General features: G+C 48.7%; 1 protein-coding gene across 2 annotated transcripts in view; it reads left to right on the forward strand.

Annotated features, from left to right (window-relative positions):
- The window catches only part of CLIC5 (chloride intracellular channel 5), a 164,578-nt gene that overhangs the window by 126,882 nt on the left and 19,416 nt on the right, over nt 1-18,280 (forward strand). For both annotated transcript variants that reach the window (XM_027602434.2, XM_027602435.2), the window contains exon 4: nt 3,277-3,383. In XM_027602434.2, the coding sequence (XP_027458235.1) occupies nt 3,277-3,383 (107 nt within the window). The remainder of the gene's footprint in view (nt 1-3,276; nt 3,384-18,280) is intronic.

Raw genomic sequence — 18,280 nt, forward strand, 5'->3', positions numbered from 1 at the left:
GGAGAGAGAACTTTTCAGCTCATTAGAAAAAGGAGGGTCAACACTCAAGCTGCCACGGAGCCCCTAAGATCGGCAAAGGCCCCTCCATCGGGGCAGGAGAATTGTCTCCCTCTCTCCAGTGTATCCCCAACCCCAGGGACAGGACCTGCCCATGGTGGATGCTTAATGCATGCTGGTTTTATTGCATGGGCCCCTTGTGTTCAGTGGCATGGTGGCCTGTGGCTAGTCAGTGAGAAGTCAGTTGGGGGCCCTAAGCCAGTGAGAGCACTTCCATCTGCATATATATATATAAAATTTCACTACTATTTACAAAAAAAATTTTTTTACGAGAGGCCAACTGTTTTGCATCCCAGAACGAAGCTTAAGTGTATGTCTAAGATGAATGCTTTTGAAATAAGATATCTTAAAAATAGAATGGAGAGAAATTGTCATCAGGTAGAGCAGGGATCAGCAAACTTCTCTGTAAGGGGCTAGATAGTAAGCCTTTTTGGCTTTGGGGGCTATAGAGTCTGTGTCACAACTCCGCTGCTGTAAAAGTGCAAACAGCCATATACAACACGTAAATGAATGGACATGACTGTTTTCTAATTAAATGTATGAATACTGAAATAGGAATTTCATATTATTTTCACAGATCCCAAAATACTACCCTCCTTTTGATTTTTTTCATTTAAAAATGTTATAAAAACTATTCTTAGTTCATGGGAGGTATATAAACAGATATTGGGCTGAACTTGGCCCATGGGCTGTAGTTCACTAACTCCTGAGTTAGAAAAATTCACCATCTCTTTGATTGTCATCAGACCACATCACCGTCTTACTTCAAAGATGTTTCTGTGGATGAGACACTATTTCTTAGCCTTCTAGAGAAACAGAATGTACTCTGTAGACCATTTATTTGCATATACAAAATATGGTATAAATATGGAGCGAACATGAATGCCCTTAACATCCCAGCATAGTAGCCTCCTCAAGTCTAGTTACCGAAATCAGTGAGATTAATATTTGGATACACATTTCCCACAAAGACAAACTTCAAATGAGACATTAAGGACATTAAGCTGTACAATGAAGTCTCAGGAAATCATAGTGCTTAGAAAACAGGCCAGCACTAGCCTGGTATCCCTGAACACATGGCCCTTTGTTGTCCATCTTAAATTTGGTTCTACCTACTCATGATGGGCCCACATTGATGATGAAGAAGTTGTCAGATTATTGCAAGTCTGGTCAAATGATGGCATAAAGCAAAACAAAACAACAAACCCAAACAAATAGTCTGCTGAAAATGCATTTTCTAGGCCCTCTCTTTTTACCTTATCAAGCAAGAACAAAGAGCACTTGGTATTTATTAATAATAATAATTTAAGGCAATCAGTTCTGAGAGCCTGCCAGATTCTGTGTGCAAAGGCCAAAATAAGGAAGGATGACCCTAAATTGCCATGGGCTTGGATTACCTAGCATCCTGCAGGAAACTTGCCTGGTGCCCCCAATGACTGTAGATGAATCTGATAATTCCCAGTATACTCAGGAAGATGTGTGTGCTGAACCTGTGCAGAGCGCCCTCTGCAGGCGGATGGGGAGAGTGCATTCATGGTGTTCCTCTGAGCTGGAGGGAGGGCTTTGGGGCTTTAAGGGTAAATAGCAGAGTCCAGGAGAGGCCAGAAGACACCGAACTGGAGAGCTGGGCTTCCAGAGTGAAGCTGCCTGGGTTGAAGTCCTGGCTTTGCTCCCTAGCCATGTGACCTTAGGCAAATTGCTTAACTTCTCTGGGCCTCCTTTTTCTTACATGGGAAATGAGCCCAATCAGAGTACCAATAGAACTGTGAAGAATAAATGGTGGATACATGTAAAGGGGCTAGAACAGTGCCTGGCATGTAGCAGGCACTCAGTGCAAGTTAGCTTTTGCAGATATCAGAGAAGTGGTGTGATGGAACAGGAAGAACACTGCGGGCCGGGTTCTCACAGTCCCCCAATGATTTCTTAGCCGTGGGTCCTTTTAGCTTTCTGGTCTCTAGCTGCCTTCCCTGCAGAGTGACGACCAGAATGCCTTCTGTATCTGCCTGATGGCAGAGGGCTGGACCCCATAACTTTCCGAGGACTCTTCCAATGGCACTATCTGAAATTAAACAGTCACCTAGCATGGCCCAAGAGTGGACAGTCTTAGCTAGCTAATGGGTCAATCAAGGAGCAGCAAGAGAGAGAGAGAAAGAGAGAAGGAAGGAAGAGAAGGGAAGAAAGAAAACAAATAATTTTTGAAGACTTTTTGGTTCACATTATTTACAACATTAAAGGAAATTTAAAAAGTATTTTTCTTTTTAACATAAAGCAATCAAACAGTGGGCAGTAGACATCTATTCACCCAGAGATCACAAAGGTCCACATAATGGATAATGATGATAAGTAAGCAACTGTCCCCCATCTCATTCCACCCTGCCTGGCCATGCACATAAAATGTTTGTGAAATAACATTTCTAGAAAATCTGATCGTACTAAGGGGGTCAAAACCATGGATTCCCACACAAGCAAGCTTATCTCACTCAGTTTTAAAACCAAGAGAAACTAGTCCTAACTCTGGTCTGCCTCTTCTATTCTTCTGGCTTCAAATGAAAGACTGTGCCAAGGTGAGAGGCTGGATCATTGCAAATCCAGCTCCATGCCTGGAAATAAAGTAATCAGAAACACTCATCCTGCTGTTAGATCCTGGTAGATTCCACTATTACTGCACATGAATAAGAAGCGTGTGGAGGATATTTCAGAAGACCAAGGGTACCCTTTCTTTTGAGAAAAGCCTTGAAAGCCTCAATGGCAAGGTGCCTACTATCTCCTGGCTTCTAGAGTTAGTTCTGTACAATTAGGATTATCATCACAGACCTGGCAGTGGATAGTTATTTTAATATGGGTTGGGGAAATGTCAGGGACCACACTCGATGTAGAGGCAAGCTCCTCCAGAACTTTGATTAGCTCTTCCTTTGGTGCAGCACTGTATGGTGGTCTCGGATGAGACTCGGGCCCTCTGAGGGGCCTTCTGGTTGCCTGCCCACAGATTGTGTCTCCCAGAGGCAGCTCCCCTTACCGCCTTGACCTCTGTTTTCTCTGCCAGTGAACTGGGACAGAGAGTGCCCACCCTCCCTATAGGCTGGGTGTAAGATCCCCCCCCCAAAAGATTTGCAGATCAAACTGGAAAGGGGGATGTTGTGCATCGTGTTGGGCATAGTCTCTCCCTTAAAGGAACTCCATGTTCTCATTGATTCAAGAACACCACGCCTTCCATTCCAGGTACCCCAAACTGGCTGCAAAACACCGGGAATCCAACATGGCCGGCATCGACATCTTCTCCAAGTTCTCGGCCTACATCAAAAACACAAAGCAGCAGAACAATGCTGGTGAGTGACCCACTTGCACCCACAGCTCCTGGCAGTTGTGCCCACTACCCAGGACATCTCAGGTACTCGGGTCCGAGAAGCGCCTGGAGCTGGTGCTGTTCACTGTTTGCCCACATCCATGTCCCCCTGTGACAGAGGGAGGGCGTGTCAATCCTTTTTGTCTAGTGCAAGAGGAAAAGCCAGTGGGCCTTTGTGCTGAATTTGGAGGGAGGGAGACACCTTGTGTTCTGAGCCTGCTTAACTGCACAGCGTAATGGTCTGCCCAGAAGTTTCCTGCCTCGGCCATACCACAAATTTGGGCCATTTGTCCCAAATTCACAACCCTGCCTGGGTTCTTGGGAGGCCCTGCCTGGAACCACATAGTCCAGCTTCCTTCTGGTCCCTGTAAGCCTTCTCAAGGGGTCGTGCAGAGGTCATGGGGGGACAGCACGGTCACCATGTTGGTGAATGCTGCAGGTAGAACTCAGCCCTCTGCTTCCTCCCCCTACTGCAAGTGCAGAGGGTACTGGGGAAGCCACAGCTCAAAACCTGTCTCTTCCTCCATCTGGCCGTGGCTATAGAGCCCAAGACTAGTTCTCCTGTGAGGCCTTTTCAGAGGGGTCTCAGTGCCTCATTTAAGCTCCTAGCACTCTAAGTACCTCATTTGGCCTTTCCTTTAAGAATTAGACAAACGATTCGAATAGAACCATCCAACTGAGTGTGTGTAACACTTAAGAACTGTGTTAGGCCCTGGGAGGAAAAAGAAGGATGAGCAAGTTTGCTTGCCTCCCAGTGGGAGAGTGAGACAGCCTTATGGGCAGAAGCCTGGAGCCCAGCACAGAGCTAAGCAGAGCAAGGACTTCACGAATCTTTGTGAATAAATGAGTGAACAAATGACCATCAGATGAACACAGAATGGACCCACACAAGGTGGGATATGTTAGACACTCCAGGAGCTCAGAGGAGAAAGGCATCTTTTTGGACAAGGTGACCGGGAAGGGCAGCCATCATGAAGCGAAAGGGAAGACGTTTTGGCAGGAACAGAGTTGGTGCAGTGGAAAGTAAATATTTTGGTAACAGTTATTGGGGGCCTGGATTATAAGGGGCACAGACTAGATTCTACAGTAACTAGAAAAAGATACTTCCCCAGTCTTGAAGACCTGGGTCGTACAGGAGAAAAGGCTTAAACTGGCAAAAAGTCAAACAGCAAGAAAAGAGATAAATGATGGCTTTGTCAAGGAGTCTGAGGAGTTGATTAGCTACCATGTGAAAGGGGGAGCGAAAGGTGTTCAGAGGTGTTCAGAGCAGGAAGAATTTACCTCAGGACCTTTGAGGAAGCTGCTCTGAGGGGGTTTCAACTGGCTCATGAAGGTTAAGGGGGAGTCAGTTGGCTTCACATACAAGGAGGAGGTCATGGCGGGAGGTGGAAAATGCCAGTGGCAGAGACTGAAGAGAGTGGCCAGAGCCTGCAGCGCCAGCCTGGAAGGCTGGGCTTTATCTTCGGAGCCATGGCAGCCATTAGAGGCGTGGAGGAGGCACGAGAAGGAGACGGGCCTTCAGGAACAAGAAGAAGAAGAAGAAGGGATGTGGAGAGGTTTTAAACATGGGTAGTGCTCTAGCTTCCGTGCTGTTTGGACCTTGGTGGGCGGAAGAGTGTCCCCAACAGAGCCATGTCCGCCCGGGACTTGAGAGTGAGGCCTTATTTGGAAATAGGGTCTTTGCAGATGTAATTAGTTGAGGGTCTCAAGATGAGATGGTCCTGGATATAGTGTGGTCCCTAAATCCCACCACTGGTGTCCTTGTAAGAAGGGGAGTGGGCACACAGAGACCCGGGGAGAGGTTCGTGTGAAGGTGGCATGGAGATTGGGGTGCGACAACCAGATTGGGGGGCCACCAGAAGCTGAAAGAGGCGAGGAAGGACTCCCCCGTAGAGCCTCGGGAGGGAACAGGGCCCTGCCGACAGCTTGATTTTGGACTTCTGGCCTCTCAAACCGGGAGAGCAGATTTCTGGTGTGTCGAGCCACCCAGTTTGGGGTGCTCTGTTGTGGTGGGGCTGGGACGCAAAGGCAGCCCCTCTGGGCTGGGTGCACAAGGGCATTCAGCTCTAGTCTGCAGATTCCACATCCAAGGCCCTCTCCTCTCAGCCACAAATACCTTCCTTCAGACTTGTCGAAGCACCCTCAGAAGGATTGTCTCATGGGAGCCTTCCAGGGTTTTCAAGTTACAAAGGGTATTTATATAGTATCCGTATTTACAGTTCTCCTATCCCCAACCCCAAAGCAGCAGTTTCCCCTGAACATCCCGTATCGGTTTCTTACAAGCGCAGCGCTCTCCCGTTCCCCTTGTTTCCACTTCTCTTTCCCCCTGTTTTTCTCTGGGATGGGTTCTGCCCTTGTGACTCATCCGCCCCGGCCTTTCTGCTGTCCCAGAGAACCTGTCCCCGTCACAGCCCTTGGCATGGGGGTTCTTCCGTCCTGCCTTCAACTGGACTCCGTGCATTTGTTCCTTCCCCATAACCATAGCCTGCCCACCCTCCCACTGCCCTCCTCCTCCACTTTCCCTTCCCTCCACCCGTAGCCCCCCAGTTCAGGTCTGCTGGGTCCAGAAGTTCTTAGGCTCGGCAAACCAGAAGCCAAGACAGAGCGTAAAACCATGGCCCACCCCACGCGGCCGCTTGCCCTGGAGACGGTCCACACCCAGCTCTGCTTCCTGCCGGCCCGGTAGCGGGCAGCCCCTCCTGAGGCTGCAGCGAGACCCCAGGCTTCCTTTGACACCCCTCCCTACACGACTTTCATGTTTCTCTCTCTGGATCTTCAGCTCTGCATCTATTTCTTCAGTGTCCCTTCTTCAGATTGTCCCTTTCGCGTTTTCAACTTTCTTTTCTCTTGCAAAGAGCCCTCCCTCCCACCTCGCCATCTAAAGCCTCCCAGACCCCATATATACACTGACCGTGGCGGTGTGCCTTTCTTGCCCTCTTGACATCAAAGTGTGAGAAAACCCAACCCGGTGACATGGTCCTGCCCGGTGGGTCATCTCCCCACTCCCGTGGTGGATACAGGGACTGCCATTCAAAATGTCCCTGTTTCACAAAACCTCAAAAGTCCCCAGCTACTGAGACCCAGACCCTATGCAGGGAAACCAACCACAGCTAGCATACAAGAGAACTGTCCTTTAGTTTGTACATCCGGCCGTTCGTTTATTCATTCAGCAAACACAGGTTTCATGGAGTGGCTACAAGTCCAAGCTAATGTTTAAAGGGAATTTCTTGTGTACCAGGCACCATGCTAGGTTCCAGAGTTGTCAAGACAAGTGAGACCAAGTGGTTGCTCTCAATGAGCTAACTGGGGGACTGTAAAACATATAAACAGGCGATTACTGGCCTGGGTTGGGGCTGCACATCTGCTGTTTTTAGGTGTACAACTTTTCTAGAGAGACTTCTCTTAGAGCCTCTGTTTCTGCGTCTATAAAATATACTTAGTAAGACTTTCAATTTCTGGATCTGCCAAATAAGGCAATTAATAGCATAACCATGTTGTAATGCAGATTCATTGACTTTATAAGTCAGGGCCTACAAATCCTGACACATGGGAAATGTTCATTTACTGTTCACTCTGATTATAGTTGCTCCTGAAAAAACGAGGCAAACATCAATAGTGGCATCAGAAACTACTGCTTCAGCTCTTATTCCCGCCACCGCCAGCCAGCACTTCCCAATCTCCCACTCGTGTCATCTCATTTCTACATGTTTAACTTTGTTTCCCACTTTCTGGGTGCCTTCTTCTCCCCTCCAAGGTTATGTGGAAGAGCGTCCGTGCCCTGGCCCTGCCTGCCACACCTTCAGGATTGTTGCATTCGACCCCGAAGTCAGGGTTTTATGCTCTGGTTTGGTGTCTTTATCACTGTATGGCATCCTCCCTCTGTAACCACCCCGTCCGGGTCCCCTTGAGAGCAGATCCCACCTCCAGGCCCCGCCAGGCCCCCTTCTCAAACTTGCTCTTCACCTCACCTAAAGATAGCCCGGACTTCCTCTTGAGTCTCTCTCTCTCTCTCCCTCTTCCTGCTTGTGCGCTCTCAAATAAATAAATAAATAAGTAAATAAATAAATAAAATGAATGAAAGTCTCAAGATCCCATATTTAGTAAGATGTTACATGGGCTTACTTTCTTGTCACTTGGGATCCCCTACCACCACCCTGATTTGCAGGGGACACAGGACTTTGTTTCTGGACGGGCTGCATTCCCAAAGCTCAGAGACCAGCAACTGGATGGTGGTTCAGCTTGCAGACTCTGAAATCCACTGCCTGGGTTCAGACCCCAGCTTCCCTCTCTTCTTGCTGGCCTTAGGACACTGGGCAACTTACATCAACTCTCAGTGTGCCTCATTCTTCATCTGTAAAGTGGGGGCAGTAACTGTCCATACCTCATAGGTGTGCTGGGAACAACGCCCCCTCTGGGTTCAAACGTCAGCCCTTGTTCTGGGCTGTTATCCAGGGGCAAACGGGTACACCTCAGCAGAGAGGTCTGCCATGAAAGTGTAGCTTGAGAGGGTATATATATGATATAGTCCATGAATGAGAAGAAGGGAGCACTAGGGACAACATGAAGGATCACCTCCCCTTATGGGAGGGCAGCGAGAGAGAACTCAGGGAGGAAGGTTAAGAAGGATCGGCCAGGGAGTAAAGAAGAAAGCTGGGAAGGGCAGAAGACAGGGAAGATCCTGAAGCTGAGGAAGGAAAGTTTTTGTTTTTGTTTTTGTTTTTTTAAGAGTGATCTGTGGTACAAAATGCTGTGCAGAGGATCATGGGAATTTTCGTGTTGCGCACAGCTCCCTGGAAGAGTCCTCGGGCATCCTTCTCTGACCACACCTCCCTCGCCTGCAGCAGCCCATTACTCAGATCCTACACAGCAGGAGGGAGTCCAGGCTGGCCCGAGAAGCAGGGACCTTCTCCCTTGGCGGGAAGAGGGGGGGTAGGCGCAGGAGGAGACCACTCGGAGGGTGGGATCAAGCGCCCACCCGGAGGGAGTGGTGGTGGCCCCGAGAAAGGACATCTCTGAGCGTGGAGGGAGCAGATTTGGCTGGGTGGGTGCAGATGTGGCTGTAGGAGTCCCTGCTCTGAGCCCCTGCACGGTACTCTTTCAGTCTGGCAGGGACAAGTAGCGCCCCTGGTTCGGTAGTGAAGCTTTGCGGCGGAAGGCGCCAGCTTTGTCCATCCCTCCTTTGGCGCACCTGGTAACAAGGTGGCAGTAAGGAGCAGTCAGCTCTGTCCCCACCCCAGCCCCGTGTCTGCCCTGCTGCTCGGCCCAGAGGCAGAGTCCAACGGTGGGGGGCTGGCCTCCACCCTCAGCGGCGCTTGGGCCTCCAGCTCTCACGTCACGTCCTCCGTCTCTCTCGGCAAGTATCACCGGCAGGCCCTGCTGCTCTCATCCTCCTCTGAGATGCCATCGAGGCACATGGAGCCCCCGGGGCCCGAGCTTGGGCAGTGGCCCCGACGGGGCAGCTCCAGCTCTCTGCCCCTGGGACATCACTGCTCCTGGCTCTACCCCTTCACTTGGGGACTTGCTTCCACCCCTCCGGAAACACGTCTTCCTCACTCCATCCTCGCCAAGACGACCCGGGCTTTTCTCCCTGAATATCCATCTTACGTCGTGCATTTCTAACCCTCAAAATGCCGTTTGAACAGACTCTGAAAATCTCTGCCAAACCCCTTGGCTTTCGAGAAATTCATTTTAGCTACCTACCCTAGTCTGGCTGTAAAATACTGTATTTTACTGCCTCCTTCACAATCGCTCTTTCTCTTTATGCTTCAGTCTTATTAGGTCTACAAGTTTCTTTCAGTTTTTGAACACATTGCATGTTCTGGGTGATTAACAAAGGGGTCTAATGTGCATCTTTAGTTCTCTATTACTGTGCTTCAAGTCCCTTTTACATTTCTTTCAGCCCTATCACGTTTCCGCAGATACAGTTATATTCCTGCCCAGTATCATTTCTGTGTCGTTGTCGGCTGGCGTTGTATTCTTATATACTTTTCCCAGTTTCTTTCTGCTTGGAGAGGGAGTGGACATAGATATGCATGTAGATGAAGGCAAAAGTCCTGTCTTTCTCCTGTTCCGTTCAGACCCGCACCTTCCATCTCCATCCTCGTGCGCATGCCCGCCTCCGCGGGACTCTTCCCCTACCTACTGAGATGGGTAAAAAGCCCCACCCCCCAGTCTCTTCCATCTCGTCCGTACATCATGTGAAGCCTTATGCCTTTCCCTAGCCATGTCACACACATACATGTCAGGCTGCTGGTACCCCATATTTCTGAGCTGAATGGTTTTTTTTTTCCCCCAATTTGGATGATTTTGGTCTTTCGGGGCTTCTTTGGAATCCCCTTCTCTCTTCCCCCTTCAAGTGTAGCATTCTCCTATATTTTTGCCTCTGTGTTCTTCTGTGTGATAGGCCTTTTTATTTTCAAATGTATCCTCACTCCGCTTGGGCCAGAAAGACTCGATAACTGCTCGCAGGGACGCAAAATGTACGGCAACGCAGCACACACGAGAACGAGGTGCGAAGGGAAAACAAGGTGGAACCCTCAAACAGAACTCGGGGTGCGCTCAAACGGCAAAAAGCCGGCCCCGATGCCGCACACAGACCAGACCACAAATTTGGCACTAAACCTTCTAGCACACGAAGCCGAAAGGGACCCCCTGGCCAGCTACAGTTTGGTTCTCCCCGTAGACAAAAACATACCAACCTCCCAGAAGAATAAGCAGTATTACTGATCTGGGGGCTCGAGCCCTGGCATGGAGGACCTGCGATTTTCATTTGCTTTGGCCTTTGCCTTGTGTGATTTCCCTTCCTTTTGTCGGTAGACGCCGGGCGGCTGACATCATGCTCCTGTGGCTTCTGTCCTTTCCCCCTGCAGGCGCCCACGCTTCACCCTGCCCCTCCCCCACCCTGCTGGTCTTCACTTGGGCCCTCTTTCCCCCTAAAATGCATGTTCTTCTTTTTTCTCCCCGTGTATCTTAAGGGCCCTGAGTGCCCCCTGCAGCTTCAAGCCTATGTCACCAACTTTCCTGTTGCTTTTTGTCATTTCCCAAGACTCGGATCAGCCCGCCCCCGGGTGTCTGTTTTTATCATGAGGCTCAGGCCCCCATGTGTGCTGTGTTTACAAAGATGTGTCCCTTTCTATGTATGGAAGACACTGTGCTATCCTACCACACCTTTCCTAAAGTATTTGTCCTAATAAAATACTTCTACCTTCCTAAATAAAGTCCTAAAAGCCTTCCTTGGGTACCTATGGTGTGCCGGACAGAGTGCTATGTGTTTGGAGTAAAGTCCCACACCAGACACTGAGTTGGCTCTCTAGCTTTTGCCCTTCATTAGTTAGAAGTGTCCTGGCCCTATTTTCCGAACTGAGGATCAGATGTTTAACAAATTGCCTTCATTGAAAATAACCCAGTTATAAGAAATTGGTACTGTCCCAGAAAATCCAGGACACATGTCTCCAAATGAAAAGCACCTGGTTGGGGCTTAGCCCTCTGTTCCCGCTTCTCCCCAACCCAAATCCAAACCCGGCTGCCACCCTCCATCCACAGAGGGATGGAGAGTATATCATGACTCCTACCACCGCCCAGCCCCAGATCCTTTGCTGAAACGCCTGTTCCTTAGCCACAAAGGTCTCTGAGCCGTCCTGATTGTGTTTACAAATAAGGGCCAGGCTTTCCTCCTTCCTGAGACTCGCATCAGCGGCTTCACTTCCTGGAACCTGGAAGCAAGGACTGGGCTCTCTGGGCTTATTCTGAGAAAATTGGCCATCACAGCCACATATCAGGAAGGGGACTCTTGGAATATTCTAGAAACCTCAGCGAGCTCATCTCGTCATTGGGATGATCATTCCCACGTGATGGAAATGTGATTGAAGGATGACACTGCACATATTATCACAGTATCAGTTACTCCCATCCTGCTTTTCTCTCTTCCCTTCATCTTTCCCCAGAGCCCTCAGGTATGGTAGCATGACCAAGCCACATGCTCCTGCTTTCCTGGCTCCTTGCTCCTCTCAGGACTGAATCTTCACATTGCCCTGTCTTCTCTCTTCTAAAAGGTACCCCCTGCAGTGGGCCATGCTCCTGGCCGATGCTGATGGGAAAAGAATCTGTCTGTAGCCCTGGCAGTCTTTCTTTCCCTGCTTCATCCCCAGTGGTTTCAGTCCACACAGGCTCATTCCAGCCTGCCTGCCTGGCTGACCACACAGCAGAACGGCTCCTCCAGCAGCCTGCTCTGTGTGCACCTCCCTGTCCTTGGTGACCAAGGACCTGCTTCCTGGCAATACCCCTCACTCCCTTCTAATAAAATCTGTGATTAAACAAGGCCATCCACATTTGATATATGGAAATTGAGGCTCATAGGCTTCATCCCAATATTAAGAAGTTTAGTTAAATCTGTACAATGGGCTGCAAACAAAAGAAGTGAGTGTCCCATCCCTGAAAGGACACAGAAAGAGGTTCCTACCTATGGAGGTAGGAACTGCCTGGTCTAAGATGTCATCTACTGTAAGACTGCATTATTTTAATTACCAGTAAGAAACAAAATATGCTTTCAAATAAACAAAAATCCTTTTATCTCAACTATAACATGTTGGTTGTAAGAAACGGTCTAATTCTAGACATGTCAAGTGTGAAAAGATGAAACATAATAGGTGGATGATTCCCATAAACTTTCCCAAATGGAACATTCTATAACTTGCTAGAGGCTCTACTGTGGAGCATCAGATCCTCCTGACGCTTGACCTTGAGTGACACCTTTGGAAAGAAAGAGAATTGAGGTCAGCATTACTTCCAGATCCCTTTAGGCTGTCTGTCCTGACTCCTTATCCATTGAAGGGTCAGCTGTGCCCCTGTCTCTCATGCCTGGAAACACAGTAGCACCTGCCTCTTAGGTTAGGGATCGACAAACATTCTTTTTCTCTCTCTCTTTCTTTCTTTCTTTCTTTCTTTCTTTCTTTCTTTCTTTCTTTCTTTCTTTCTTTCTTTCTTTCTTTCTTTCTTCCTTCCTTCCTTCCTTCCTTCCTTCCTTCCTTTTTTTAAAGATTTTATTTTTTTATTTGAGAAAGAGTGTAAGCATGAACGGGGGAGGGGCAGAGGGAGAGGGACAAGCAGACTCCCCGATGAGCAGCCTAAGAGCCCAATGAGGGCTCCATGCAGGGCTCGATGTGGAACTCGATCCCAGGACCCTGAGATCACGACCTGAGCCTAAGGCAGATGCTTAATCCATTGAGCCACCCAGGCACCCCCCCCCCCCCGCCAAATGTTTTCTGTGAAGGGTCAGATGATAAATATTTCAGACTTTTCAGACTACATAAGCTGTCCCAGCTGCTCAGCTCGCTGTTGGAAAGATGCAGCCACAGACAACATGCAAACAAGGGAGCGTGGCTGTGTTCCCATACAGCTTCACTTAGGGATTCCCGACATTTGAATTTCTTATCATTTCCAGGGGTCATGGAATTGTCTTCTTCTTCTGAAATTTTCCAACCATCCCCAAATGTAAAAACCATTCTTAGCTTGAGGGCAGTGCAAAACGATGCAGTGGGCTGCATTTGGCCCTTGGACAATAATTTGCTGATCTCTTAGACTACACTAGCAAGTTCTCTTAATTTCTATACCTCTCAGCCTCCTCCTCTATAACAGGGAGATTATAACAGTGATCTTTCTTGGAGCGTTGTCATGTTAATGAAATGAATGAATGCAGTAGAGCCCTGAGGACAGTTCCTGGCACACCGTAGGCACCAATATGGTATAGGTTTTGCTGCTTTGCTGCTGCTAATCTCACAAATCCTCCCCCACATTCCCCGATGTCCTCCCTGGGGACTGGGTGGCCCAGTTCTCACTGTAATCTAGCAGCATGTGCTGCCCTCTTCTGGCAGCTGGAGGAATCAGCGCTGGAGGGGCTGTTCCTGTTTAGCAGGGAGAGGCCTGTGGATTTTCAAGCCTCCTCTGCATAGGAGAACCGGGTTATACCCAAGCTTTGGCTGGGGGTTCAAGAAGAGGCCAGGTCTCCCTTGGGGACTCGAAGCCGTCTTCCATTATCTGTCCCGCACACCCAGGGTGCGGCATGCGCAGCAGGCCCAGTGGATCCTCCAGAGTGGTGGTTGGCCTCTGCTAACTAATTGCCCTAGTTGCTTCTCTCTGCCTTCCCTCTTCCCCTTCCGCCACCCCCAGTCTTTACTTTTATGAACTTCCTTGACCTAAAATAGGAAAGTCTTCGAAAGGATTCAAAGCAGCCGGGGAGGGCTGTTAGCCCAGAACCAACAAGCCCCTTACTATCAAAGGCCCTGTGCTTTCTCCCAAAGCGTCCTGAAAGCCAACTGCTGTTGGGGGCGAGGGTGGGGAGGCGAGAGGTGGAGTGTTTTTCCAGATTCCCCAGGATGTGGCGAGCCATGTTTAAAAGAGAGTGTGTATTTATTATTCCCAGCCACTTCAGTCACAAGGTGATTATTTCCTCCTCTTCTTCCTCCCTCCCAGCCCTCAGCCCCATGTCCGGGGGCTGGGCCCAGTCTGGAGGCCACGGTGGCCTTCCCAGGGGGACGGGCACCGCCCCGCCTCTCCTTCAGCCTCACGTTCTGAGGGGAGAGCTAAGGCCACATGAGAAAGGTAGGGACGTGAGTTATAATGACTCCTCTGGGACACAGAAGCCAGGGGGGTGGCAGTGGGGTTCCAGGTCTGTCCTGTCAGAAACACCGACCTCTTCTTTGGAGAAAGACCGCTGTGTCCCAACTCAGGACAACTGGTTCCCTGGACAAAGTCCTCAGCCCAGGCTGTTATCGTGGTGGAGGCTCCTGGGTGGTCCCCGGACCACCACAGTGGTGAGGATAACGAGGTGACTGTCTTGCCACTTCCTCATAAAGCAGCCATTGCTGTCTCGTTTCAAAAACGCCTCTGGTCATAAAGGACGCCTTCAGGCTGCCTTCCTTGGCCACCCCTGCGCGCAAATAGCCAACTCAGGATATTTTGTTTGTTTGTTTGTTGGGTTAAAGTTTCGCTTTGATTAGCATTCTTACAAGGAAAAACAAATAACCTCGGCTCAGTGGGACCCACCTCCGAGGCTTGGCGCGTCCTGCATCAATGTGCCCCCTCCCAGGCGGCAGGTCCTCAAGGCTGGGAGCAAGAGGGAGGGGAAGGGCTGAGTATTTCCTTCTGACACCTCCCAGGAGTTGCCCAGGGGATTCCTCCGGAGGGCCTTTGATTTGGTTCATTATTGAGGCGGATGCTGGCAAGTTGTAATTTAACAATTTTTGCTTCTGAACCAAAACTTTCGAGGGCGGTTGGTGGTGGCATGGCACGTTGATGGGGGGGTGGGGCGGGGAGGGAGCGGGGGCGGGGGGGAGGGCATGGGGGGGAAGGTCCTGCGTGGGTGGGCGCATTCATTAGTGGAAGGAGCCGGGTGTTAGCTGTGTGGGCTCCCCGGCTGGAGTAGAGCGGAGACCACCAACACCATTCCATGTGGTGGAATTTCCCGCCGTCTGACCAGAACGAGTCCGCCTGGCCTGGCCTGGCTTCAGATCAAGGCCTGGGGAATAAAGGAACATTAAATGACTAATTTGAACACTAGTTAAATGCTCTTTCACCTCTGGCTACTGTTACCTCATCCTGTGCAACCGACACCTCTTGTCTTTGTGCAGTCTACACGCGGGAGCTAAATACGTTTCTCTCTCTCCACACACACGCAGGCACACACGCGTGCGTGCACACACATACACACACACACAGCTCTTGTGTGTTCTGATATTTCTAGGTACTAGCAGAAGCCATTAAATAGCTCCTTAAATAAATGGCATGTATCAGTTCATCTGAAAACATGCACTTGCACACGAAGTTGTATTAGTGAAGAGACACGACATGGGTCTCGCAGCTTCCCTCTTAAGCATGTTGGTGTTTAGACCACAGAAGTGCTGTCGTGTGTGCATGAGTGTGTCTACACTTCGTTGCCCGTGTGCGGGCCGGGAGTATTGTAGTTGGTGACGCCTTGTCTGCCCTTAGAACCTCTCATCTGTGATTAGCACGTAGCTCTGAGGGAAAATCCTCTCTTCTCTGTGAGTGCCTCTGGGCAAATTAGCGTGTAGAATGGGTTTCCCCATTTTGGGGACTGACAAGATACGAAATCCAGGTGGTGTCTTGAACCTGTATCGAAAACTTCAGACACCTCAATTATAAACTATCCTTGTCAAATTCGTCACTGTCTTGTCCAGGCAGGATGGACCACGTTCTCTCCATGTTGCACAGGAGAAGCTAGGGTGTGTAACAGTTGTTCAGAAGACGTGAGGGAGCCATGATGGTCACAGGACAAACCAGGCATTTCTCAGCTTTTAAACTCTTTTGCTACAGACTAAATAATGCCGAAGCATGGGCATTGAAACCAGGGACTAAATCCAGTCTGTATTCTGAAGGTACCGGCTCTTTAGGGTAATTTGTTGGCGGAATAAAAGGTTGCTACACAGAACTTTGACTTTAAAACTCCTAACCTTCTTTAAAAATCTGTGCTAGAGCTATCTTTCTGGAGGGGCCCCCAGGCCACTTCAAGCCCACTCATGAGTTTAGCCTGAGCAGCCCCGTTAGCCCCAGTAGCTGTGTAAGACTTAAGTATGTCAAATAGCACATCATCTGGTTTGCCATGTTATTCAGATCATTTTCTAACTCGGATGCACATTTGCATCTCCCAGGGTTTTGTTAAAATGCAGATATTCAGGCGAGTGGGTCCAGGGTGGGGCCTGAGGGCAACCAGATGATTCGATGATGCTGCTGATAAAGGGGGGAGCTTTGAGAAGTAAGGTTCCGGGCGGCAGTCTCCACGAGGACACTCTCAAGACCCCAGCTCCGCATCTGGTCCAGAGCAGGTACACAAGAAACGTTCGCGAACTGAATGAATGAACCATTTCCCAAACACTTCACGACAAGCCAGAGCTGTCTGCTCATCTACCTAATAGGTGGTGGGTAAAAGGGTCTGTCCTGCCTCATCAGTGTTAGGGCCATTTCCTCCATCTGCTTCCTGTTCCAGCCTCACCTTAAAGCCTGTCCCACATCACCTGCCCTCCACTCTCTTGACCACCTTTGAAACTTCCCAGTCTCCACTTCATTATGTTCTATGACTGGAACCGTCTCTCAGCTGAGAACTATAATGCTTTCATAACCTCTGTTATATTAAATGGAGCCTCATGGGGGGGAAAAAGAGGAAGTACCACATTTAAAACCAGTCAGTAAGAACAATCTGAGCTGTTCCATCATGAAGACCGTCAGTGTCGTGGTGGTAGCAGTGTTTGCTTAAGTGGTATTTTTCTTGTCATCCTTATTTTTATAAAATGCAGTCAAGGAACATTGTACTTGGTGTTAAAGGTGCAATTTCACCAAGAGTCAGAGGAGAAAACACAGAAGACTAAATTCTTGTGTTCTTCCAGCCAGAAGTCAGAGGTCAGACTATTTTTCTAGAAACCCCTGGTCGAAGAAGCATTTAATGAGTTGGGTCATAGTAAGAAATATGTTCCTCTGTGCCTCTGTCCAGAACCCCTTCCATTCCTGAATATTCTAGAGTAGGGGGTTGAACCGCATGATTCCTCTGTATTGAGGGCTAACTCTGATGGTCACGTGCCCATTGATGTTTGCAATGACCATCAACCACATTTTGCTTCTGTTTGGGGGACCTCAAAGTCAGGTTTTATTCAACACTTTGTCTGCATCTGACCCTGGCCTTGGTCTCACCTGTGTCACCTGGCAGAGAGGTGCAGGTTGCTGATGACCTGTACTCGTTTGGCTTTGATGAGCCCCAGGAGGGTATGCCAGGCCAAACTAATGAATTCCCTTCATCCATCCCTGAGAGACCAAATGCTATCATTACACAAAGAAAGGGAACCATTATAGACCCTTTAATGAGATAAAGCCAGTTGCACAAGCATATAGAGACATATACAGTTACATTTTAGGGGCCCTCACCTTTCCCCAAACCCCACTGAATAGCTCATTCTTTCAACAAAAACTTATTCAGTACCAGGCACTGTGCAAGGTGCTAGAATAATAATGTAATAAAGAAACATTGACAATATCTATGTGAATTGGCTCCGTATCATAGAAACCTGATTACAGATGCTAAAGCAAATATTGATTTTATTTTCATGGGTCTAGATCCTTAGAGCACAAATCCTCTGTCTTTTATGTGTGACTTTCATCCTTATGTCACAAGATAGATACTCCACTTCCAGACATTGCGTCTGAGTTCCAGGCAGGGGCAGCTGTATCTGTCTTTTCTCTCCCAGAAGCCGATCCATGAATTTCCACTTATATCTCATTGGTCATAATTTGGGCATTTGGCCTTCCTTAGTAAAAGTTTGGGAAGGTAAGTATTTTTAACTGGGCACATTACCACTCTGAGGAAATCTGGGTTCTTTTAGTAACAAAAAAGGTGAGAGTGAATATTTGCATATAACTCACTTTCAGCTTAAGGTGATCAAAAAAAAAAAAAAAAACTACAATGAAAATATCTGATCTAGCCATGCCAAAAAGAGACATAGTATTTCAAATTCTCCTTTGGGGTTGACCAACTCTGAATCATTACCCCACATATATTATAAGAAATAGAAGTACAGGGGCGCCTGGGTGACTCAGTTTGTTGAGCGTCCGACTCTTGGTTTCGGCTGAGGTTATGATCTAAGGGTCCTGGGATGGAGCCCTTGTAAGGCTCTGCGCTCAAGGGGGAGTTTGCTTGAGATTCTCTCCCTCTGCCCCTACCCACACTTGCTCTCTTTTGTCTATCTTTCTCAAATAAATAAATCTTAAAAAAAAAAAGAAATAGAAGTATAAAATTGTACCCTTAATCTGTAACACCCTGACTTCAAACTTTAGAAGATGCAAGACTCACAAACTTTAGAAGATGCAAGCCGTGCAATTAAG

This window comes from Zalophus californianus, chromosome 7 (assembly GCF_009762305.2).
Source record: "Zalophus californianus isolate mZalCal1 chromosome 7, mZalCal1.pri.v2, whole genome shotgun sequence".
Taxonomy (NCBI): Eukaryota; Metazoa; Chordata; class Mammalia; order Carnivora; family Otariidae; genus Zalophus; species Zalophus californianus.